The following is a 26,051-nucleotide window of genomic DNA, read 5'->3' as shown; positions in this document are numbered from 1 at the left end:
GGGGACGAATGGGCAGGGATGGGAACTAAAATATATATGTGACTAACAAACAGCTTCCCCAATCCAAAATACATGCCAGGACCCAGGCCCAAAGGTTTTCTTCTGTATCCAGCAGAGCTGATGGACCTGTGCTGACTCTGATCTTGACTCCTTACACAAAAGCATGGAGAGAAGCATTTTGAAGCTATTGTGTAAAAATAACCTTTCATTGCAGGAAAGACTTCTGGGCAGGGGTGACCTGGGGACTTTGTTCATAGATGTCTGTGATGGAGAGGGATGTAAATCCAGTTAAAAGCGCAAAGGTGCAGTGAGTGCTTCGCTTCTGTCCCTATCCCCATTCTCCTTTTGACACAGTTTATGTGATACAGAATTGGTTTCTAAGAAATTTCTATTCTCCCTCACATTCAGCAGATCACAACACTTAATCATGATCATCTCCATTTTGAGAAGGAACATGAAAGAACTGGGTTTAAAATTACCATGAGAATTACTTCATGTTTTGATGTGTTTAGGAGGCACCAACATGGCTGTAGAAGCATAAAGGAATAATTTAATCTCCTAACCAGTATCTTGATTTAAAGATAGCCAACCTGTGGTTTAATTGACAAAATCAAGTTGCTATACGTAAAACATTTTTGTATTGTCTTGAGTCATCCCATATTAAGCGCTTTCCTTCTGTTCATGAACTGGAAGCTGCCCATGAAGAAGAGCAGTTTAAGTGCATTGCAAGGCATCCTTGGATTAAGCAAGTCAGCTGCCAACACCAGTGCAGAAGTTTGTGTTTCACATCAAGTTGGGTCGCTACCGCACAAGGGCTGTGTGTAACGGCACCGGGATCAGGGCCCGATCACGTATATGACAGGATATAGGGGGAGAATTTTTTTTTTTAAAACTTAATTTTAAAAAAAATGAATTGTTAAATAACTTCCATAGGAGACAGAAAAGAACTAGCACATGTGACTAATACAAGATTTGCACACTTACAGAGCGTGTGATTAATAGACTTCAGGAGCTGAGCACTAGTGCTGGATGGGGAGGAGGACGAGGAAGGAGTCAAGGAAGGGAGTGTTTTCTTCACAGGATCAATCCTAAGCATTGGCACGGAAAAAAGTCCCCCAGGTAAACCGTCTCCACAACTTCCATCAGGATAATTCCCTGTAAAGGCTGTAGGTGAAGGATATCACGCATGTCCCAGGCTGCTCTGAAGCCAAACACGCACTTCAGCTCCCCAAACTCTACATCTCCACTAGAGAAGTCTAAATATTTGGGCTGGCAAGCCTGCAAAGCTGCGCATGCTTACAGGGGTTTGTTTTATTTATTTTTTATTGCAAGGATGGATGCAGGCCAACGCACTTAATAGTAACCACATGGTAAAATAAATAAGAATGCCTGTATGGACTTAAAAGTAAATGTTAAATATTTGCTCTGTTTTTCTGATGTCTTCTATGCCAGCTTTGAAATGGCCGTGTGGCAAACAGCGCTTTTATTTTGCTCTGTTTTCTTAAGCCTGGAACATTTAATAATTTCTAATTAAACCATCTACATTTTTAGGATATTTATGAGCAAACTGATATGGGCTCTTAAAGTGCCTGGGGAGGGGCAGAAGCTGTACACTACAGTCATATTTAAGGTTTTTTTTCTTCCAAAGCCATGTAATCCACATTTTTCTGCTTTTGGAAAGGTATCCCCTGGATACACCGAGGAGAAGCCATTAGCAATTTATATTTCTCTTCCTACATTTAGGAGCATTTTTCTTAAAATAAGCAATCATCCTCCAGGTCCACAGCAGAGAATAGCCTGAACACAGGGGCAACTGTTGGGTAACTGACTGCTGCTGCGAGTCAGTGGGAGCCAGAAGTCAGCCTTTACATATCTGGGATGCCTAAGTTAGCTTACAAAAATAAAGTAAATTTTGACTGAATGCTTTATTTACTCTTCTTTAATATTTTTTGGAAAGAAATGAGTCGACTTTTCCACTATTTTATATATTTAACTCAGCAAGAGTGGCAGTACATACTTCTTGTCTCAATACTCTTGTCAAGCCCCAAACCAGTTCAAATTTATATGGTTTGCTTTTTAAAGAGCAAATCTTTTGGGGAGTCTTGCAATACCAGCACCTAAACCAGACAGTATCGAGATGGAGAAACTAAACTGTACAATTTCTTTCATACAAACACAGAATTCCAGAGCTGACCAACAAGGTACTCCAAAAAGAGAAATACTGAAAATAACTAATGTTGAGATAATCAGTGAAGACATGCTCTAGATAGCCGACAAAGTAAAGGAGAAGTCTCTTACACATTAAACAGTCTAACTGTAAATAAAACCAACTTTATTTATATTGGCATCATCACTCCACAGCTGACCGACGTGAGCTCTCAGGGCTGCAGGAAGTACAAAAGAGACCTTCAGGGATGCTCCAGGGAAGAGCAGCTCTCGCAGCAGTCAATACTGTCTGTCTCAAAAAAAGAAAGTTTCACAGCAATGGGCACCTGGGCAATAGGAGGTTCATTTGTATCAATTATGCATGAGCATGCAAGGAAATGATACTGCAGCAGGGAATTTAAGGGTGTGTTTTGGCAAGGCGATGCACATTGAGTGGCCCATGTTTGCAGCAGATGTGAATTAATATGGCATATCTGAAGGCAGTCAAGAATCTCCAATTTATACAAGTCATGACTGGATGGGGCTTTTTTTAGCTGCAGTTGGACTGGAAACTTGTATAACAGCAGAATAACAGACTAAAACTGGAAATACTTATTTAATATTTAATACTGGCTGTTTATATTAACCTTCCCCTGCCTTCAGAAGTTTTAAGTACATTTCTCCAGATCTCAAATATCTATACCCAGGAAAGAGAAGAAAATATGCATCATAATAAATAAAATACGAGTTTACCTGAAGTTCAAATGCTCCACTAGAACATACCCATCTGAGAGAAGGGGAGAAAAATAAGTAAATCAGTAAAACCCTGAGCAAATAAAGTCGTGGTGGCTAAGCACAAAGAACGTATTGTTGCTTGCCCCCTCAAAACGGGATTGAGAAGTGACCACCCATGCCAGAGGCTATCTGCAAGCTTACATCTGCCCTCTGAATTGCGGCAAATCACTGCGCTGCCCTCCGTGACATCGATAACGTCCAGCTGTTCTCCAGCTGTGACTGGGAGATCAACTGTCCTCTTACTGGGGACCGAGCACTCGGCAGTGGCTGTGTTGATGACGTTGATCTCCTTATTGTACTGCAGAGAAGAAAGAAAACCACAAGTTATTCTACACTCATGTTCAGTGTCTTTAAGGGCAGTGGAGAGGGATGGAGAGATTTCAGGATGGGTTGTGAGGCTTTGTTTGGGGCTGAAGAGGGGGGAAAAAAATACCCACAGCAACATCTCCGATGAAGAGCCAAGATTAGAGTAGAAGGCAGCAGGTCAGTGGGACATCTCTCCCAGCACATCTAAGGACCAACAGCTTTTCACCATGCATCTTTTAAGCATGACACACAACTGCTTTCCTTCTCTGAAACAACTAGTTCTCTGAAAAGACACGTACCATAAATGTTTCTCTAAAAATCTTCTCTTCTTTTTCCATCTTCTTGCTTTTTTCTGCATTGCTCTTCTTGACCTTAAAGATATTTCTGTTTCGAGAGAGAGACACACACACTTCTGAGATCCATTTAAATAACCCCTGGCACACTGGGAAAGGCTACCCAGAGCCTAACTCCAGCCTTGTCTGCAATGAACTCTTGGAAGAGCAAAGCACACCATTTACTTTGCTGTTTTTCATAAAAGGATGAATATACAACTTGAATCTGTTGGTGAGCGTAATTTGAGCTATTTTGTATCTCGGTTTGGATTAACTGTTTTCTCTGTAAGCAGCGTGGGAACAAACAAACTCTCCATCGAGTGTTTCAGATCAGTCATGTTTTTATAGAAGTCAACAATTCACTTTTCCCCCAGCAGTTTGTCTCCTTCTGTTTTTGTTTATATTCAAACATAAAGGGTCCCCAGATAACTCTTATCCCGAGTCATTTATGGAAGTGGGACTTGACACCACTCTCCAGATTTTTGCTGCTGTTTTAGCACATGGAGGAGAATGTCACCCAAGCAGACATTTATATGGCATTGTAAAGTGAAAAACAAGCTCTTATGGCTGGCTTAAGGGGAGCAATGGCCATTTATGCTGGAGGATTCCCTGGGTATGCAGATGCTACTCTTTCTGGTTTGTACATGAAATTCCAGCTATGGCATTCATTTAAAAACTAAGACAGGAAAAAACCCCAACCAACCAACACCCACTTGCAATAAATCATTCACCCTTGGCTAACTTTCATGCACTTGATTTTTAAGAGGAGGGGAAACAAGAGCTGAAATTAGGGATTTTTAAGCTGTGAAGAGATTCCTCCTCAGCAGTCTCAGCCTGCGGGACTTGCAATCTCTAAGGAACAGATGAAATCATGTCGACCTCTTGATAGTCTGTAAAATTATACACGTGACTTTGCACAAAACAAGAAGTTGTGTTTGAGTAACCCCATGCAGGAACTCTGTGGTGAGAACCCCAAAAATAAGTCTGTCATTTGCATTTGTTTGAAGTCCCAGGTATTGGGTCATGAAAAAAGCGTATTGCAATTAACACATTTCTGATGTAAAAGGGAAATGGAAACTCCTACTTCCATGAATATTTTTGCAGCACTGGTAGCAAAAATGTTTATTTTTGTTTTTATGCACAAACGGTAGAGCAAGAGGCAATGCAATAAACTCAGCTGGAAGAGGAAGACCCAAGAAATCAGTACTTCAAAATAAGGGCAAGGGGAACACACAGGCAATTACTGTGCTGTGTACAGGTCTTATAAACACAGTGCTCTTACCAAAATAGCAATAGCTTATCCATTGAGATCAAATATTTAATCAAGGCACAATCAAAGAAGGAATGGGACTGAGCACAGCAGAAAAGCAGCCAAATATATAGCAAGTAACAACTTTTATCTCAGCTAAATGAGAAGACACGATACTACTTCAGGATGAGACCCTCGGGGTATCTCCTGCTTGCATACAGCTCAGATCCAAGGGTTTGTTTTGCCCTCAAGATATTTTCTGCAAAGTTTCCTGAAAGCTGAGTTCAAAGGGAAAGGACCCTGGAGGAGCAGCCAGCAATGTCTGCTCAAGCAGGGGCATCCCACTCCTGCAAACAACTTGAGACGCATGTACAAAGTTAGACAGCACTAGAAAACACAGAATGGAAATCAAGACCTTTCCACATCGTTGCTGCTTTTCCTCTGGTCCTTTTCCTCCTTCACCATCAGAAATTTTGGCATCCAGGTTTTGTACTTGTCATCCTTCTCTCTGAGGGGAAGGGAAAGAGTCACACAGAAATTCAAGTTTTTTCCAACAGACCATGTCCCCTCCTCAAACCCATGTACCTACAAAGTCGTGATTTTTCTCTCTGTCTCCCCCCATAACCATCACTGAAATGGAAACACTTGCTGTGATTTATACCAGCACACGCTGCTGCCACAATCATCTGGCAGCAAGACATCAAGACATGCTGTTCCTATTAAAAGTAATTTTTCTGACAAGGAGCTTGCCAGGACGGGACCAATTATTGGGTCTGGGAGCTGGAGTGTTCCTTCCTTAGAAAAACTATCGACGTTTTCCTGTGTTTCAGGGAGCAGCTCTCTCCTTTTCACATCTCTGGCCCTAACTAGGTAACATTGAAGAAACATTTTGTGGGATGTTACTTGCCAAATAAAACACACATGGAGAGGGTACCTGGGCTGTCTCCAGAGGACTGAGTCCTGACCAGCTCATGACCCTCAGTGGCTTGCAGTACAGCAGCCTCCCCATGGCACAGGCTTATGCCAAGAGGAACGTCTCCATGGCGCAGGGCCAGCCCCAGGAGAGGGCACCCTCCTCACCTTGGCTGTCTCTGTCCCTCCTTGACATCATCATACACCATGTCTTCCTGGGAAACAGCCGCTTTCAGCCAAAATGCAGAAGAGAAAATTATTAGATGTCATTCTGAGCCTGGTACCCAAAGCAATGTATTGCAGAGAAAAATCGGGGCTGCTGCTAGTCACTCAACCCAAAGTGGCCAAGGCAATGCAAAAGGAAGATCCTTGGGGCTCCAAAAACCGTAAAACTCCAGCACAAGGCAGGATGCTTGGGTTAATTAGTTGTGTTTGTGGGCACTTTTCTGGGCAGGGTTGGTCATCCAGCTCCAGGGATGGAGCAGGAGCATCAGCAAAGCCCCAGCTTTGCACTGCAGCCAGCTCAGGCAGGGTTTCCATCCCAAGGACATGGGTACATTCACTCTAGCACCTTCTCAATGCTTGATTAGTGGAGATGGGTTTTGCATCCACCTGCATTTACACAAGCCATCCATGAACTTGTCCCTCCAGCAGGCAGTGGTAAGTAATTTTACAGAAAGCTGCTGGAGTGCTGTTGGCTGTTAAACACAACCACCAGCCTGGAAGCAGTGGCTGAGCATGAACTGTCTCATACATTGCCTTCCTAAATATATTCATATCTGCAGGAGGAATGCTCCTCTTCGAAGAAAAAACACCCCAAAAAAGAGCAAAAAACCAGCCTCAAGTAAAGCAGAAATCCCTATCAAGTCTTCAAAATTAATGCTGCTATATTACATGATTTTCAGGAAGACGTGATGTGTAAAGTTGGTTTTCCATTGTGCAATACATTCACCTCTTCATACACACACACACAGATCCCCAAGACTCAGATACATGTATCTTGCTTACCTAAATTTGGTACTGAAATGGAAAACAACCTGTGGATAGAAAGAGGCTTTTAGAAACAAGTTGGCACATCAGCATTGCCCAAAACACCACGAGCACCAACGAGACAGCAGTGCTTGCTGCTGAAGCAATGGAGGCAGGTCTGGGTGCACGGGCTCTGTGACACCAACAGCATTTGCCAGAATTACACTCTTGCTAAACAAGCATCTCCCTCCTCTGGCAGCAACAACAGCCACATGTTCATCAGGCAGTTTATGAAAGGTTTATGTTGCATCCAAAGAACGGTCCAAATCAGCAAAAGCACCCTCACAATAGCTAGAGGGTTGATGGACAGTTGGTAACTCTAGTAAGTCCCTCCTTGTAGTCTGCCAGTATCATGGGTTGCCCAAGAATTTAAATGTGACAATGACTGAAGATACCTAAGATGTGTCTGGGAGCTTTAAGGGTTCTTTGCAACAGGAGAATGGGATGAAACCTGGTGGCTCCTTCCTTATAATGATATTTAGCAATAATGCAGGAAGGAGCCACAGACATGCAGAACACCTACTGAGAACAGGTTTTTAAGTAAAAACAAACCTTCCTCATATAAAAGAGGAAAGGGCTAATCTGGAATTTCCAAAGAAATAAGAAAAAGTGGCACTTTCCTGGACTTCAGGCACTGTGCACAGGCTGAGGCACATGCTGGCAGAGGTGGAGGGTGGGTTCTGCAGGCAGCTACTGTGCACTTGAGGGAAAGGCAGTTTCCATGGAACCTTAACCAGGGTTTTGAATATTAGAGTACCCAAAAGGGCACTATAGGAAGTTATACAATAGTCTCTATCCTAACCTGTTAGACTACAAACTCAACAGTAGACTTCTTCAGCAGATACTGTTGCCAGCTTGATTATAAATGGTACTTGGAATAAAAGAGCTCAACCCCTAAGAGCCACATCAGCAAGACTTTGCCTAATCCTGACCCACAGGTCTGGGCAGCAGGTATCACATTTGTATGTTCCCTTGCGCACCTGCATCATCCTGAGGTATCAGAAAGGTACGAAAGGCAGCAAAAAGCCTATGAAAACTTGGACACTGCTTAGGACCCGCTCCTGTATATTCCTGATGCCAGAGACTTCAGAGAAGCTGTAGCAGCTCCTAATGAAGGACTTCTAGTGTAACTTTCCCAGTAAAGTTGTATTCCTTACCCCTAGACCTCCTGCTCTCAAATTATTGCAAATTTGAATGCTCAGGTTTGGAGGGGAAAGGTATTGGAAAACCAACATTTTCCTACCTTAAGTTTTCCTTGAACCTGGTATTCTTCAGCTTCAACTTCTCTATCTTAAGCAGGTTTCCAAATCTCTTTTGTTTTCCTGTTCTGTACAAAAGAGAAAGATTTTAAATTAAAGAGGCACTAGGCACTGAAGTATGCAAGAGTTACAATACTCGTAGCCCCAGAGATCCTGAAGCAGGTAAAGGAAGGCCAGCAGACCTTAGTTCAGCTTTTAGACTTAACAGCATCATGTGGATGAACAATGGATTCAGTGAGATAGGCATCAACAAAGCAAAAGGTGCTTAAAGTCCAAGCTCAAGTCTTTGCTTAGCTTTAAACTCTTCTGTGTTAACTGAAGTTGTCCTCCTCTGACCCAACAACCAAAGGATGATCCAGGTTTATTTGGAGTAAAAATTCCTGACAAAAGGAACAAAAATTCTCCAGAAGCGTGCAGTGACCTTTAAAGGAGGACAACAGGAGCATGTGTCGGTGCCACCCTTCATCACACATTTCTTTCATGTATGGTCTCGAGAAGGGCGTTCCACTACACACACTGCTCTCTGAAGCTTATGGGGAGGTTGCAAAGCTACGCAGCAATTTCCTAATAATCTGTGAACAACTAAGATCCTCACATAGGGGACGTTACTCATATGCAATACTGTTAAAAACAATTTATGTGTTCCAGCACACCTAATCCTGCGTGTGGGATCAATAGAAAGATTACATGAAGACTGGTGTGGGGATTAAAACCTCTGAACCCCATGAATTTGGTTCTGACCCTAGCTTTGGCATGAAATTCCCTTGCAAACCCAGCAAGATACACTGCTCCTCTGTGAATTAGAGTTTAATTTCTGCTACTGTTCAGCACCCATGTGCAGAGGAGAGGCATCGATACGCTTCCTGGTGGGTGGGGGACATGTGTGGTCCGTCCAAGAGCCAGATGCAAATGCCAGCACGTTGCCCTCTGGCTGGAGAAGCTTGTGCACCTCCACCACAAAACTCCCATGGACAATTTGCAGAGAAATGACACTTTTGCCTTTTAATAGCTGCCCAGTCACCTCCAGAGTTTCAGGTTTCCCATACCTCTTTCCCCTCTCTGGCACACACAGGCTCTACATGCACACATAAGCTAGACTTGAATCCAGATGCAAGCCAGTACGAGTCTCAGATCCGTAAGGGAAAAGCAGATGTACAGCAACACCTTATTATTCCTCCCACACTGCTCCTTAGAAGAGAGCCACCAGATGCACTTGCAGCCATTGTGAGCAGCATCCCCAGCCCATATGCCGTTCCCAAAGGCTGTCTCTATTTCTTACAAAGGGATGCTGGAAGCCTTCCACTGTGGGAGGGTAGGGAACCACACAAAGCTAATAAGTAAAAACAAAACTAACTTCACATTTCACCTCTTAATCCATTTGGGAAGCTCAGGGAACGTAGAACCCTGAGGCTGCAAAACTCATTGCTTTTATAGCACACCCTGTGGAAGCAAATATCTTGAGAAGCTATCTAAAAAAGAGCAGGTTGCAAGTTAGTTACAGCATGTCAGCCTGGGCTCCTTGCAGCTTTCCAACCTTCTGTGATCTGAAGTGTGAGCACTTTGTCTCTTTTTATGGGGACAATGTCCCCATTTGTCTCTCAAGCATTACCTCTTTTGGCACACAAAAAAAGGTGCCATTTCTCCGCTACAGCTGAGCAATGCTTTTGATCAAGGGAAGGCTGGCAAGACTGTCCTGTGTGTTTTATGCAAGGGGAACGCTTCCGATGGATGGAGAGTGCTACAAGCTCTAATAGAAAGGCCTCACTGTTCAGGGATTTAATTTTCTTACCTATTTTTTTTCTCCCTAAATATCAGCCAAAGGGGAAAGAGAGAGGAAGAGGAAGGAGAAACCCACCCATGCAACAACTCTTCTGGAGTTGCATTAGGAAAAAAAAAAAGGCTAAAAAGTACAGGCTAAGAAATTGCAACTTACTCCATTTTTGCTGGATTATCACCCCCAATCTCAACATCTTCATATGTTTCTTCACAGCTATTTTCTGAAAATTAAAACCAAGGCATGCCATTATCACAAACCACGTTCTGTAGCGATGAGGTGAGGTTTTCTGGACAAATTGCACCCAGGCCATTATATTTTACTCTTACAGAGGTTTTGGAGGTCACTCAAATGAATTCCATACTAGACATGTGTATTTCTCCCCACTGGTTTTAATGGGAATTTAAAGCAAGCAGTCCAGAAGGAGACACTATAGATGTTGAAAGTTAAATGCAACTATTCACATCATTTCCCAGGGACCAGCCCAAATTAAAAGCAGCTCTTGTTTGAGCTTCCCCATGTGCTGCACTTACGGCTGGCTGAAGCAAATGGACTTGAGGAATCTGATGCGTGGCTGCTAGAAGACAGAAGTATTACATGGGGATCTGTTGCAGTATAGTTTTTAAAAGACGTTTCAAGACCCAGCCATTGCAAAGAGCCCAGGTCCATACTCACAGTCTATCCTGCATTTCCTCAACATCATCATAGATATCCTCTGGTGCCTGCAGACATTGCCAAGTGTTTTGTTTCAAGGCTGTTCTTTCTACCCCTGGCTTTGGACCACCAACATACACATAGTGTGCTGGAAATGAGAAAGAACGTTTCTTATAGAAGCTTTTCTGAGTAACTTCTCCCAGGGCAAGGACAACTGTTGAGGGTAATAGTTAATGCCACAACAAATAAGAGCCTACAGACATACTTCCCATACTAGGGGTCCAGGAAAGTCTCTGCTCTGAGCCACTTTGAGCAAAGGGAAGAATTTGAAAATATTTTAAGTTTTAAAACATTTAACTTTAAAATATTTTAAAGTTTTAATATATGAATATATATTTACATGTTTCATATACATATTTTATAAAGTTTCAATATATTAAAGTTTCAAAATATTTTAGGTTTTAAATAGTTAAAACACCCATCAAGATTCTTAGCTGCAGCAACTTTGACCCAAATGCTCTTCTACCAGAAAACACCCCAAGAGACTATTTATGGATGTTTGCAAAACTGATTGAAGAGAGGGCTTAGCATGGTTGGTGGAGATTATAAGATCCAAATAATGGGCCAGTCCATTGGGAATACACCTGTAAATCAACATCTTGGAAAGGAGACAAGGTAGGAGAGTATCCAACAGATGAATTCCACCAAGGGCTGGAATAGAGCATGAGAGCTGCATCTCATGAGGTTAAAAGATTATTACTGGAGGACTCTGTTAAGTGGCAATATTAAATCCTTAAAACCAATTTAAGAGAGTTGCAGTAACATAGAAATGCAGCCACACAAATAAAAGCAGATAATGTTTCTAAATGAACACGGGTGCACGTAGTAGGTCTCACCAGAAACATGAACCCCCACAATATGGTCTAGTTAATGACCAGAACTCCTGCAAATCATTCAAACACCCACAAAGAAGAAAAGGAGGGGGGGTGGGAACCAAACAGTTCTCCGAATCGGCCTCTCTGATGAAGAAATAGCAGGAGGCTCACCATGAGCACTTTAAAAAAAAAAAAAAAATCCCATCAGAAATTACCTCCAGCTGTTCGAAGGTCAAGAAAACCTTTAATGAAGTGATTGAAAATTAAAAAAAAACCAAAACAACAAAACAACCCAAGGACCACACCAATAACAGCAACCACAGCCACAGTCAATTTTCACTTCTCCTTCACACTCCTGGTCTGCTCACGGAGCTACCTTTCTCTCTTTCATCTTTTCAACGCTGCCATATCACACCAGGGGCTTGCAAAGGCAGGAGTAAGCCTTTGCAGAATAGAGCCCATGCACACATACCTGAAGCTGAAAAACAGTGTTTACAGAGGAGACATGACTGGGTTTAATCGTGCAGCTAAGGTGTGTATCACCAGCTCTGGATGCTATCTCAGAGCATTGTGACAGAAGGAGCCCAAAGTCTGAAAAAGCCTCACTGGGACTACTAAGATGGAGCAAGGAGCCATTATCCATCTTAATAAGGGACAGGGGGAGACTTCAGGCTCTCATCCTGCTCACGTGTGTTTCTACCACAAGCCTTAGCCAAACCCTTTTCTGAGACTCAATAAATTATGAGAAGCAGAGGAGATGGATTTCAGCTCTCGGATAAGGGCAATCTGCTAGAAAAACAAACACCTCAGTTTGAGTTACGCAGATGGTTAACCAACTTAGGAAGCTATTTGCAAAGCCAAAATAAATTATTCAGACCAGAATACAAATGCGCATGCAACCTTTTGCCCTGGTTTAACTAAATTGGTTCAAGAGTTGCATCCAAATTTAACATTATTTCCCATATGGAAGAGACATTTGGGCAACAGATGGGACTAAGGATTGAGGAAACACTCAACAGCACAATGAGATACTCACAGAGCTCTGCTCTGTCTTTTGCCAGCCCTTGTGGGGTAGGATGCTTTGCAGCCTGGGTACTAGTCACATCCTGCTTCACTTGTGGCACCTTCATCCCACCTCTGCCACCTTCCTTGTTTTGACTAGTGGGAGATACGTATTCATTTCCACCTGTCTGAGATGAGACATTTGGTTTGGTCAATACAGTCGTTAGAAACAGCTTTCTAATATGTTAATATAACTTTTATATATATAGATACATCTATAAGACTATTAGTTATCTTTCTGCAGACTTAAAACAGTTTCATACCCTCTTCCATCAGGGATTTCTGGTAGACATAGGTGCTGCTTCGCAGCACTATCTGCCTTTTAGGCATTAGCAGTTGAGCAATGAGCAGAAAAAAGAGAATGCAGAAAAAAACAGGTGATTAAGTACTCCAATTTCAGCTGTTTCCCAAAGAGAGGGCAGATAGAAGGAGAAGAAACATCCTACAGTAATTATGAAAAGTAATCTTAAGGATACAATACCTTGAAAAATGTCTCTGCTTCCTGTTTTTCTCTTTCAAGACTTGGTTTTTCTTCATTTTCATCCTCTATCATAGCTCTTCCAGGACTGAAAATTTCAGAAATGAGAGAGATCTCAGAACAGAAACATTTTAGCAAAAATCACAGACAAACAGATTGCTTTATGTCTGTGCCCAAATAAGCAGCTCATTTTCCCTTTGAATGAGGATAGATGCCAAAAAGACCGGCAGTACGAAAAGTAAAGGGCAAATCCAGATCTAAAGCCACTGGTTATGTGGGGTAAGAGCAATTACTCTTGGAAGAGAGACAAGCTAAGATGATTGTTTCCTAGTAGCAGGAATGGGCAAGCTAGATCCATCTGCCAGTGGTGGTACCTGTCTCACAAGACGAGCCTCTCACCATACTATATTGTAACTTAAGAAAGAAGATACAGCAACAGGAGGCAGAACATGATATCTTTTTTCCAGCATCACATCATTTCCCACTGAAGTGACCCCCTTTTATCATATGCCTCTTCAATTTCCCATTGAAAAAAACAGTCTTCAGCCAGTGACAGTAATTAAACACTGCAAGGAGTTTGAAACGTGACATTTATAGGCTGCAATTCAGCGTGGACCTTGCCTTACCACACAGCTTTGGACCTGGAACCAGGTGTTCCAGTATGAGAGCCTCATACCTCTCTCTCTCCTTATACTGAAAGAGTTCAGGTTTCGGTAGGAAAAGACAACGCATGTTTTTGTGTGCCAGAGGAGAGGAGAAAATCTCCCCTCCAGATATGTTTTAGAATGAAAACCATCTTTAGAAACCATGAGTGCTGACACTGAAAAGCATCATAGCCTACATTGTCCTGGTCATGGAAGATATGAAATTTCTTTCTATTTACTGAGTGTTACAATATCCTAACCCTAACCTGGGTTAGAATAGTTGTGGGGTTAGAAGAATTTTGAGAGACACGAAAGGAAATTACCTGGATTTGGCAAAGAGAAAAGTCTTCTGTTTCTAGAATAAAGAAGAGGAAAACCTTCAGCTACTGTGCTTTTTTTCAGCAGTCAAGCTTTTATACAAGGCCTCAACTGTCATCTAGTATTTAAAGAAATATTTCTTCAGAAAGCCCAGAAGCATTTTATGTTTGGAATAGTCATCAGGCAAAGATATTTCCTCTGCTTTGCAGGACAGGGGATACACATATTGACAAACTATGTAGGGATAATATAACAGTGAAAGGGATCAGGCCAATGAAGCTACTGGTCAAAAAGAAGGCAATTGCAGGTTGGAGAGCTTACAGAAGAAGAGGAAATTCTTTTAATTAAATAAAGATTTTTTCCAACCTACCATAAAATAAGTCTAAAGCCAAGTCAGAGAACCTCTCTGCAAATCATGCACAGATAAGTGCATTTGGAAACCTGTGCTATTTCCTGGACAATTTGATTGCTTTGCAAGTCAGGACTTGAAAGTGAAGTTTGACGTTTTCCAAAGAGTAGTTTCCCCTCTTTTAGCAGAGCCAGAACTGATACTCATGGGGTACACGGTCATCTCCTGGCACAAGGTGACATGTTCTCTCAGCCCAAGTACCCACCGTGAGCTCAGCCATGCAGCTGAGCAGCTCTTCTCTAGGGACAGCTGTAGCAATTCCTGCCCCGTGCAACGCACTATCCTGCCTTCACTGCGGGTTATCTCCACTGCCAAGGTGAACAGCCACCCCCTTTGCAGACAGGGGAAAATGAAAAGAGTCAGTTGTAGTTTACAACAGAGATATCCCTGCAGCAGGGGAGGAAAACCCGTGCAGTCATGCCCACAATATTTGCCCTCGCTTACGAGCCAAAACATGAAGCATGCTGCCACAACAAGGAACCTGGCTCAATTTTGCTTTCATGCCTTCACAGAGGGATTACCAGCACCAGCTCGCCTTTAGTGGAAACTTCCAGAACAATCCCGTGGATTTTTTCCTCCAAGATTTCATGATCTTGATACGTGTGCTTGACACTTACCTGGTCTACCACCAATGGCCAGATGGTGTTACTACTTCCTTACATGTTTGCAGTGGAAGTCAAGGGAACTGACCCTCTCTCCTAGTGTGTTTGGAAACCTCATTAGTCTTCATGTCCCCTCTGCAATTCCTTATTTCTTTTTTGAGATAAATACTTGGCAGATAAGAAATACAGATACTAGAACTTTCTAAGATAGGAAAGCATGGTATGCATAGTACAGTCAAGCCTGAAAGATCAAAACTGGCAGTGTTGAGACTTACCTTGTGTTCTTGAGACTCTGCCTTAGGTACTAGAAAAAAATATTTGTGAATATGTATTAATTTTTAGTCCATGTTAAAGTCATTGCACTTTAAGTTGCAAACCCAGCTTCAGCCACGTGCTCAGCATCCAGGCACACATTTGCCATGGTACTTTCACAATGTCCTAATGGCAAAGCTCTTCCAATTTGCTATTTAACATTGGCTTACACTCAGAGGACTGAAGCATTGAGCTTGAGTGGCCACAGTTTTCACAACTTTAGGGACATACCCAAGAGGGCTGTGGCAGGTCTCCCCAAGGAAGTTGCTTGGCTTCTGTTCCAGTGGGAAAGAAAACCAGTGCACAAGGCAGAAACTAACCTCCCCAATAAGACGCAACTTTGAAAAACGTAAAAGCAGAGCAGTGGCAACTTCGATTGATAGAGAAAATTAGACTGGGAAGAGGTAGTGATGGAGATAAAAAGGCTCTGTATTCTGTACCCATTCATTCCCAAGAAGATGCTGAGGTTTGTCTCACTACCTTCTTTTCTTTCTCTTCTACATGGGTAGCACCTCATTGACTTTTCCCCACTGCAGTTTTATTGTAAGCACCATTTCACCACCAAAATGTGAACTTTTTTGTCTGTTCCCCGAAGTCTTCATACGCTGCCAGTGCACAAACAGCACAGTCATCTTCGGTCACCCAGACTAATGTGCAGCTGCTTTTCTCAACCTGAAGAAACTATTTTATTTTTTTAAAAGCTCTATCCTACAGAACACGTAATTCACCTAGCAGTATGCCTTGCAAAGTACCTTCAATGACACACAAGGTTGTGGTGTCCCCAGACTGATTCAGGTACATCGGGGTTTCTTTGTAATTATGCTGCTCTTCAAGTTGAGCACTGAAAAAATGAAAGAAAAGAGAGAAAATATTTTTTTTTCAGACCCTTTTAGAAGTCTGGGAAAAAAAAAAAATCATCTTAAGGACAACGAATTCAAGTGCTTTGATATTGAGCCTACAAGAAAGCAAAGTGAAATCAGGAATTCCTCAGAGGAAAAGGAGACCTGTGCCAGACACGGGGCTCAGCTGAGCCTTCCCCCCAACTCCACAGTCCCACTGCTTCCTTTGGGAGGACAGGCTGTGTTTATAGGGCTCAAAGCACATCAGGGGACTTCATACTGGAGTTATGGTCTTCTGCCTATAGCAATCCCTCACATAGAAACAGCACAAAAAATTCCAAGGAAATCGAAGCGCAGCATGTTTCAAACCTACAAGAGCTACTTTAATAACAAACCAGTTGCACCATTTGGCATGCTGTTTCTCACTTAAAGAAACAAGAAAGGAAAATAAGAGATATCAGAGGGTACATTTAAAGGTCCTGCTCCTGAGTTTATCAAGCCACACGCTCCATGCCAACACAGTGAGTGGCACGTGTCAGCCACAGGAGGAGGTAAGGCATCTCAGCATCAAGCACTGGACTTCCCAGCCCTGTCCCCATCTCCTCGTTCTCATTTTTTCTTTCCTTCTTCAGAAATTCATAATAGCGTCATTTGGGAATAGGTGCGGAGGGAAATCCAAGCCTTCCTGGATTATCCAGGCAAAGCCCTGAGGCTTCCCCTCTGCCCTCCGGAGCGTGCTGGGGAGGGGCAAATGCACAAGATGGAGCTTGCAAGACATGCAGGGGATGGGGTAGGGTGGTGAAAGAGCATCAGGAAGAGTTACAGTGACAACATCCATCTTTTAACAGTAACTCTATAATAAACCTCAGGGAGGGTTTGATTTTCCTTCAGTCACCCTACTGTCACAACTCAGCATCAACAGAATTAAGGACTAAGAAGTTGTTGCAAACTGGAACAAGAAACTCAAGGTGCATTTCAACAGGAGTGAAATCAGAGTAAGAAACGACACCTAAACTCAAGCAGAAGCTTGTGCTAATGCCAAAGGCTGCCCTAGTCCCCTGCTCTTCCCTGCAGCCCTCCCAGAACCAGGGGCAATGCCTGTCAGCTTGCTGGTCCCACTGAAGGGGACACACATATAAATATTGCATTAATACCACAAGTAGGTATCTTGTCCCCAGTGCCATCACTTGAGGAAGAGGAGACCAGGAAAAACCTTTACCCTTCTCTTCCCCAGCCCAGCCCTGGGATAAAACAAAATCCTGGGAACTTGGCTAGACACCAGACCTGAATTACAGCTGGGTTGATGGATCCCTGACTAGCATCAGTGAAGGCAGATTATTTATCCCTAAACAAGGAGTCAGAGCTCAAGATTAGTCGGCCCATGCAACTACGTCAGGGTTTCTAAGAGACCAGACTTCATTACAGGTGAGGCTTGGAGGAGGGGAATTTCTGCCCCTAAACCCCATGATTTTACTTCTATGCTGGAGTTAATTTAATTCATTTCCCCAGTTATCACATGGTTAATATTTAACAAGTGACCTATTGTAAAGACCGTATCACAAGTATTAGAGCAAGACAGCTAATCTTGCTGCAATACATTACTAGGACAGCTTCCTTGTGGTGCATGACAGCTTTGGAGCTGGTTATTTTTTGACCAGTTCTCTTCTGACAAGTACAGGTTAAAAGTTAAACAAAACACCAGCCAACGCTGGCAGGAACACCTCATGATGTGAAAAGCACAACTTGCTGTGTCGATAGCTGCAAGAGTTCATTGTTTGGGCACAGAAAGGATTTTAAGAATTTGCCTCTTTTTGCTTTGGTTCAGCCGTTCTGTTTCCCGTTTTCACAGCTGTATATTCACGCAGCTAAAGCAAAACATGTATATGAATATTTTTCTCCACTTTCACTACTCTTGTGGCACAGAACCAGGACCACTACGCAACCATTTACAACAAGTCAGAGACATACCAGAAAAAATCATGATCCCCTTGTATACAAAAATGATTGCGTCTGTAAGATTTTTGAGCTGTTTCAGACACTTGCAAGCTCATCAGCGCGTGTTCTCTTGTGAGCGACTTTGGACCACCACTCAAAAAAAAAAAATCTCACTTCAGCATCTGGAGCCAGCTGAAGTCCTGGGGATGGGGAGGGGATGCAGTGGCTCCTGTACCCTTGCTGTGCCAGCTGCACAAACATGCAGGAGGGCAAGCTCCTCTGCTACTGGCAAAAACACCCCAGCACCTGCCAGTTATGCCAGTGCTTTGTTTCAGCAACAGTTCCTGAAAGCATTGCTTTTCTAAAAACACCAAGCTTGAGCACACAAAACAGGAAGAGAAGAATGTGCAGTGGGCGGGTGCAACCAAGGACCAGCAATCTCTTCCCTCCAACCAGCTCAACCAGAGCTAACGACACACGGGTAGGGTTCTCCATGCTGCTCAAAAAACCCAGAGGAGAAAATAGGGATGAAACTTTCTGCTTTAGAAGGTCATCCCAGCCAGCTTTGAGCTTCCCATGTAGGTTTGCACAATCCCTGGAGCAAGTTGCTGCCTCTGGGAGCGTGACATTCCCTCTAGACTTCATGGGGATGCTTCAACATCATGGGCTGAGGATGCTCCCATTGCCTACGAGGCATACATTGCCTCACCACGCACTCACCTTTGGGGGGTCAAGTAATCCTCTTCGTCAGCAGCTGCACACAAACACACAGAGGATTAGCATTTGAAGGCAAGATGCTCTCCTACAGAACACCAGCTCCAGCGACAAGGAGGTGTGATGGGGATGGCCCTTCCTCGAGGCAGCACATCGCACACAAAGGCGGGCATGAAATAAGATTGCAGGAGAAACTGGGGATGTGGCAGTGTTAAAATGTCATTATTTCACGTTTCTAGGCAACAACTTCAGGTTTTCTAGAGATCAATAATTGAGCAATATTGGGAGGGCATGGAGACAATGACATATCTAGCTAGTAACTAGCTAGTAACTAGCTTCTTCCACCAAATTAACATATTTAGAAAAGGCAAGTAGGTTAGAAGAGAGTTTCTGTGAAAACCTCTCTTTCCCTCTTGTTCTTATCAAGCCCAGGGCAGACCAGTAAGCACTGGCACAGTAAAGCCAAAGAGTTCAGCAGCACCCTTCTTAGGAAAGCAGCTCCATTTGAATTCAGCAAAAGTTGTGCTTAAAGATCTGGCTATAATTAAGCTTATAGCTATAAAGAAACACCATTTAGAAGCTTAATAAGAAGTCCAGAATATTCTATTATGAAACATCAATAGCGTTTTATTATGGGAAACTCAACTTTTCCATTTATTGATGTTGGAACATTTAAGGACGTTGCCCTCTGTTGTATTTAAAACAGAAGGGGGGGGGGGGGGGAATTAGCAGACCAGTTTCTACCGATTTTATTGTGCCTTCCCACAGTTGTGTGCTGCAGAGTCGAGGCATTTCCCATTGAAGCGGAATGATAAGGATCAGCTCGCCTCATATGCAGCTGCCTGCTTTACAGCCAGCTGTAAACCCCTCACAACACACTGCAGTTGGGAGGAAAGCAGGCTTCTGCATGGGGGTTGACATCCAATCTGGAAAACCAGATCCCTTTTCCAGATTAAAGGCAAAAATCAGTCTCACTGAAACTGCTGGGCTCTTTTTAATGTTTGAGGAAGATGTTAGAAACAAGTAATGACTTCTTGTTTCCATGTGCTTGGAAACGTGGCTTTATAGATGTCAATAAACTGCAAATTATTATTAATTTTCTGCAGAACAGGTTTTTGGGGAAAGACGAGAAATCTCTTACTTGTTTCATTTCCTCTGTGGACCAAAGGCACGGTGCTTCGGAAAGCACTGAGATCAAACTTCGGGGGTCTTGCAGGCTTCACAGGGGCAGGACCCAGGGTTTCAGCTGAAGGGAGAGGTTTAATTCTTGGCCACTTGCTCCCGGAGCTGCGAGAACATTTTCCTACTCTGGGCTGGTAGAAGGGAGGCTCCAATTCTGCTCCAGAGAAGCACAAGGACAAGCAGCAATTAGCTCTCATTTAAGCAAAAATCCATATAGGGTCAGTAGTTGTTCTGAAGACATTTCTAACCAGCTTTGCTTCCTCCCAGTTTCAGTGTCCCTGTTACACAGTGGGGCTCTTGCCATGTCATAAGAATGGAAAAATAAATGGAAATGTCCATTTTTACAGACTTTTAGAAAGTTAACCATGTTGGGGCCTCAGCTCTCGACAGCTCCCTTCCTCTGGATTATAAAATACTAGCCTAATTTTCTGTACCGATAACATTATAATCTGCCAGGATTTAGTGGCATAGCTGTTTTCTATACACAGTCCAAGGGAGGTAGTTTTCCAGGGTAAACAAAGACTTAATCATTCCAGCATCCTGTCCCTCAGCGTGATGTTAGCAAGGAGAACTTCACGGCATTTGAGTTTCCTAGCACCAGTTTCTGTAAGAAATATTGCAAGGAGAATATGCTCTCCAAGCTCAAATATGACCTTTGGCAAAGCTGGAAGGATGCAGAGGGGGGGTTTTCAGGTTTAAGCCACTTAATTTGAATTGAACTGTCTTTGCAGAAAAGCCAAGCCTTTCTATGTCTGTGTGAAAACCAAATAGCAGGGCGTAGTCACATTCACCTTGTAACTGAGAAAGGCCAAAGCAGACCAAACCTAAAGATATATTCCCTGTCATTACCCTCCATCCTACTCCCAAAATTTGGACAGTTTCTTAAAAAGAGTTCTAAAAAATTGGGTGAACGAAGGGACCCCCTCCTTTAGCCAAGATCAGCAGCAGTTTGAGGCCTGTTTTTTATCTCCAGGACCTCCAGGGAAGGGAGGGAGCACTCCAATGGGCCAGTTTGGCCTCGTTTCAGAGTCCCAACTCGTAACAGCTTTTTTATCTCCAAATGCTGCACTTCAGAGCACCTATATGCTCAGATGCATATATATATATATATATATATATATACACATATGCTTATTGTTAAGCATATAGCTTACTATACCTTTCTGGTGCTGAGGTTGCTCTCCTGGTGCATGATAACCCGTCCGGCAGAAAACAGTTGCTGCCTCCTTCTCAGCAGCAGCTTTATCAGAGCTCCTGTGTCCCCTGGGAGCCTGGGGAAGAGCCGGCCTGCTGCCACTCAGAGCATCCTTCTGGGCAGGCAAGTCCAGCGTGGGCTCGCTTCCAGATGGTTGCATCCTTCTGCCGCCTGATGCAGCAGGAGCACACGTAGCCCTCTGCTCCAGGAAAGGCTGAACGTATAAGTTTGCTGCCCGTTGGGTTGGGAGCACTGTGCTTGCTTTCTCACCATGGGATAAAGTGTTTTCCCAGATCTGTAGGGCACGGTGGAAAGAATTTGGAAGCGGAGGGCCTTCTGGAGGTGTTTGGGCTGATCCCTGCTGGTCAGTGCAATATGATGGCAGAGGCTTCTCTGGCCTGCTCTTGGGAGAATTCAGCCCTTTCTCCAAGATGTTGCCTTTGTGCTCTTTGTTGTGCCCCGATGGCTCCACGGAACCCAGCTTGGCTCGAGGCCATACCAAGGGCTTGCCTTGGGTGAGTGCAGAGGGTTGGGAGGCAGGATGGGCAGGCTCATCCTTGGGTTTCAGTATTATCACTTCTCTCTTACTCGGTAGCAGAAGGCTGGACACGGCGTTTCCTCCAGAGCCCAACTTGCGAGGGATTTCAGTGGGAGGCTTCTTGAGTGGCTGCACCAGCTTGTTGTCCAAGTTGGAGTCATTTTGAAATTTTGCTCGTAGGGCTCTGAAATCAGTCACACCTTCCTGGGAGGGGGAAGAGAGGAAAGCACAAAATATCTGCTTTCAGAAGTGGCAAAAGGCAATTTATACAATCATGATTGTTTCAGAGAAAGAGGCCACAGACTCCACTCTGGTCACCAAGGTTATGCAGAACCTGGTGAAAATTTTAAAGCAGGAGAGGAGAACTAGCTCGTTCAGAGGATCCTCTGAAGGCTCACAAATCACTGCTGATAAACGCAACAGAGATCAGACATGGGGAAAACACAGGAGTGGAGCATGGAAACAAAACCAAGCAGAACCAGTGGGACCAGTGGAGATGGCTCCTGTCCCCAGCATCACCCAGTGTTGGAGAATCTCCCTTGGGGCGACCTGGCAAACACTAAACTGAACGTTAGAGCTTCCTGACAGACATGCTGCAATGCTGCTTATGCACCTGCTGGGTAGGAAAGCTGAACTTTATTTTCAGTACACAAGCACCAGCCAAGGAGAGGCTGCTGCTGCTTTGGAGATCCTCAGTCCACCCACTGCCTGCTCCAGAAAACTCCACCGTGGGAAGAAAAGCACCAGACGTCCTCCTTGGTAGGCTCCAAATGACCCCTAGGACAAAATCTTCTTTCTCCACCATGTTAGTTCAGCTTAGTGTCCCCACAGCTCTTCAGATGCTTCTCGCCTTGCCATTATTCTGACCCCAGGAAGCGGAGGACATGCAAACCAAACAAGCAGCACGCGATGACAACTAGAGCGTCTCCCAGTCCAGGTGATGAACATTGGCTAAGATAGTCAATTCCTCTCCCCCACAGTTACCAGACCCTGGGCTATATATGATTTTGAACAAAGAGAGCTAATCAGTGACAGAGCAGTTTAAAAGGGCACTTAAAGAACATTTTGTTTCAGGCCTTTGTCCCCAGGCATCTCATCATCCTATGCTGGAGAAAGGGGACCACAATTTTTGCCTGCAATGTCACAGCTTAAATTCAGCCCTGAACTGAACTAGGGAGAAAATATGAAGAAAAATTTATGAGCTACTTAAGTCCTTGAACTGCTCTATAACTTTTTATATGCCATGATTACATTAGGTGCACTACTCTGGCAGCTTAGTTCAGTGCGGAGAACTGTAAGGCTTCACGAGAACCTGTCTAATGAGGAAATTGGAAAAAATTATCTAGGACAGAACTTCGTTATTCTGAAAAAAGCTCCAGCCTTAAGTGTTAAGGCAGAACAGATGAATAGCATACTGAGGTTTTATTGCATTTAATTGCACGATTTATTAAACACTGACAATTTCTCTTGAATAACCCCTTTCACTGACTTTATTACTTTCACAGGGTAGTGCATGATGTAAAGAACCAACCCTTGGGGGAGAGGTTTGAATTGCTCCAATTATATTTCATATTAGTGGTCAGCAGCGTGATGCCGTGTAAGCTGCCCAGACAGCCTGATCTAGCGGCGAGCCGATGGGAATGGGAGTTTTCAGAAGCATACGGAGGATGAATCAGATTTTGGAAAAAAAAATAATCCCACGTGTACCAGATCCCTGCAGCGATGCCAGACAGGAAATAAAGCAGCGAGGTGCCCTAATGCAATTGCACTGAGTTTTTGCACGTGCTGCAGCAACAGTTGAAGAGTTCAATGCTGTTTACTTCTCCTTACTGATTTTCTTTACTGGAGCACATAGTTCCTCATCAGTGCCTTCAGAGACAAAGAAAATAGAAAAGAAAAAGCACCTGCATGTCTCAATGTGCCACAGGCAAGGTGGACTCCTGTGAAACGGGTTTCAGTCAGGCCTCTCCCTGGCACTGGCTGTGACAGTCACTAGCTTGGCACTACCTTTAATTAAAGAGGGATGAATACAAGCCTCTCCTTTTCACCCTCAAGTTGTTATTTCTCTTGCCTTGAAATGGCAGCTTCAAATGATCTGCCTAATTAACCGCAAGATTATCTGTGCTTAACACACTCTCGGTGCCCGTCACTAGAATATAGTTTCCCACAGTTTGCAGCTCACTGGGATATTTGCACCAATGCCACGACCAGACCCACCACGGGAGGGACACGTACAGCCCCTGGTCAAGCACACCAAACTGCCCCTGAGGATGGGTTTTAATTGCACCCCATAGCCACCTCCTCCACACCCACACCCAGCCAGATGCCCTATGCCCTCCCCACAGAGCTCCTGCAACTGCCACGTCCTTGCACAGGGCTGAGATCAGCATGACCCTTGGAGGTGCAGTGAGTTCTCCTGGTCTCTGCGGGGGTGATTTTCCATCAGAGCCAGGACTGTTTCAAAGCACCTCCTGTCCAAGCAGCTCTCCGGCTCAACCCACATACCTTGAGCAAGCTCAGGGAGATGATCAGCCTAAGCACGGTGCTGAGTGGGCAGGCAGGACACCCGTGAAGTCCAGCCCCAGTGCCCCACCAGCCCCGGCAGGGTTCAGTGCAGTGGGGAGAGGTGCTCCCCTGTAAATTAGACCAGTTGACAAGTGGGGAGAATACAGTAATAAATTTAAAGGACTGCCAAAACCTCACAATGTGTATTATAGCTACATCTGGCCAAATAATTCACTGTGAATAATAATACATTTGGCAAAAGCCCATGCAAGATGAGAGAGGGAGAGAATAAAAAGGAAACAAACTTCCACTAGCCGGAAAGCTACGAGCATTACGGAGTCAGGGGACAGCTAAACTTTCCATATTTTCTCCCTATAAATAAAATGCTCTTCTAACATTACCATCATTCTAGGAAGCAGAATAAAGCTCAGCTTAAGCGTATGATAAGGATACTTTTTAGAAAGAGCAGCAGCTGGAGGTTTGTGCTGATACCAAGGACTAACCAAAAGGAATCTAAATTCTCATTAGCTTTCTGCAGTTGCTTTTCTAAAATGAATCGACACAGGAAGAAAAACCCCGTTCAAGATGTGACACGCAGGACAGCTGAGAGGAAGAACTGCATGTTCCCCTCCCGAAATTTTTCTGCTTTCATCCATTCTTTATCTTGATTTCCAAGGGAGCTCCCACAGGTAAATATTTAATCATTGCTGCCCTTTTCCCGGCAGCGGGGTGGCTGGAGCCAAGCCCAGGCACCCCGGGCACACTGACGAGAGCATGCCGCGATACCATCTACTCATTAACCCACCAGCTTCTCCCAGAAGAAAAAAAAAAAAAAAAAAAAAAAAATCCAGCCATACTTTTTGTTAAATTAAGAGGCAGCAACCGCAGCTTATTTTAGAGCAAGGGGGAAAGAAACCAGGCACTGGTTGCCCCTCAGCCCCTGCTTTGGGGCAGAAAAAAAAGTGTCCCTTTGTGGTACCCATGCAGAGCAGAAGCAGCAATAAGAGCGTGCACCTAACCGCGAGGTTAAACTGCTGAGAACAGCCCCAAGCTACAAACCAGCAGCAGAAAACCAAGCAGCAAATATTTCCCCAGGGGCAGAGGAGACAGAGCAGCCCTTTGCTGCGGCGAGGGTGGAAAGGAGAAGCACCCCAGCATTTACCACATCCATCCCTCGGCAGCTCCGCGCCGGGTCCGTTCAGCCTGGCAGCATCTCGCCCTGCCCCTGCCTGCTCTGTCCCCCGCCCCTGCCGCCACCGCCGCACCGGGCGAGGCGGAGCGAGTCCGAAAACACCTGAGCCAAGGCCTGGGCCTGCCCCCGGGGCGGGGAGAGCATCACCTGGGCAGGGCTGAGCCTGCGGGAGCACAGCCCTGCCCAGCCCCGCTTCCCCCGCCTGACCCACGGGCTCCCTGAAGCGCCGATGTCAACGCCGCGGCAGGCTTCGGATGGGGTCAGAAAGGGAAAAAATGGGGTTTGGTTTGCTTTTTGAGGGAAAGAACGGCGCTTGCCCTCGGCATGAGTGTCCATATGCATGGCGGTTCTCGGGTCCCTGCTCACACCTGGCGCAAGCAAAGCTGGGGAGAGCAGAGGAGTCCCACCGTGCCCAGCAATAATCCTTACCCACCTCTTCATAGGTCTCCCCATGGGTGATGCCCAGCCTACTGCATCAGCCCAGCCTTCTTAGTCTGGAGAAGAGGAGGCTGAGGGGAGACCCTCTACAGCTCCCTGGAAGGAGGGTGCAGAGAGGGAGGATGAGTCTCTTTAACCAAATAGTAAGCGATAGAACAAGAGGTAATGGCCTCAAATTGTGCCAGGGAAGGTTTAGACTAGATGTCAGGAAGGATTTCTGTGCAGAAGGGGCTGTTGGGCGTTGGAATGGGCTGCCCAGGGCAGGGGGGAAGTCCCCATCCCTGGAGGGGTTGAAGAGTCGGATTCATCCAGCGCTGAGGGATCTGGGGGAGTTGGGAACGGTCAGTGTTAGGTCAGT

General features: G+C 44.5%; 1 protein-coding gene across 1 annotated transcript; it reads right to left on the bottom strand.

Moving 5' to 3' along the window:
• Nucleotides 1-2,350: 2,350 nt before the first annotated feature.
• On the bottom strand, nt 2,351-24,719 carry FYB2 (FYN binding protein 2). Its single transcript, XM_074908075.1, has 20 exons — nt 24,639-24,719; nt 20,985-21,762; nt 19,785-19,979; nt 18,650-18,683; nt 15,908-15,996; nt 15,119-15,147; nt 13,838-13,869; nt 12,874-12,958; nt 12,367-12,520; nt 10,477-10,603; nt 10,335-10,378; nt 9,961-10,024; nt 8,012-8,095; nt 6,748-6,776; nt 5,908-5,968; nt 5,243-5,335; nt 3,546-3,630; nt 3,082-3,238; nt 2,899-2,932; nt 2,351-2,455 (listed from the first exon to the last, which is right to left on the bottom strand). Exons 1-20 carry the CDS (start codon nt 24,717-24,719, stop codon nt 2,446-2,448), a joined length of 2,265 nt encoding a protein of 754 aa, XP_074764176.1. The 3' UTR covers nt 2,351-2,445.
• Between the last annotated feature and the right edge of the window lie 1,332 nt (nt 24,720-26,051).

The sequence above is a fragment of the Athene noctua genome, chromosome 5 (assembly GCF_965140245.1).
Source record: "Athene noctua chromosome 5, bAthNoc1.hap1.1, whole genome shotgun sequence".
Taxonomy (NCBI): Eukaryota; Metazoa; Chordata; class Aves; order Strigiformes; family Strigidae; genus Athene; species Athene noctua.
Note: the sequence above shows the minus strand (reverse complement) of the source record. Positions and strands in the feature narration are given on the sequence as shown.

Coding starts and splice junctions, on each gene's coding strand:
- FYB2 (XM_074908075.1), bottom strand. CDS start 24,719: ATGGATGAAAGCAGAAAAATTTCGGGAGGGGAACATGCAGTTCTTCCT. Junction 18,684..19,784: donor CCACAGAGGAAATGAAACAA/GTAAGAGATTTC, acceptor GTTTGTGTGCAG/CTGCTGACGAAGAGGATTAC. Junction 8,096..9,960: donor GATAATCCAGCAAAAATGGA/GTAAGTTGCAAT, acceptor TCTTTTGTACAG/AACAGGAAAACAAAAGAGAT.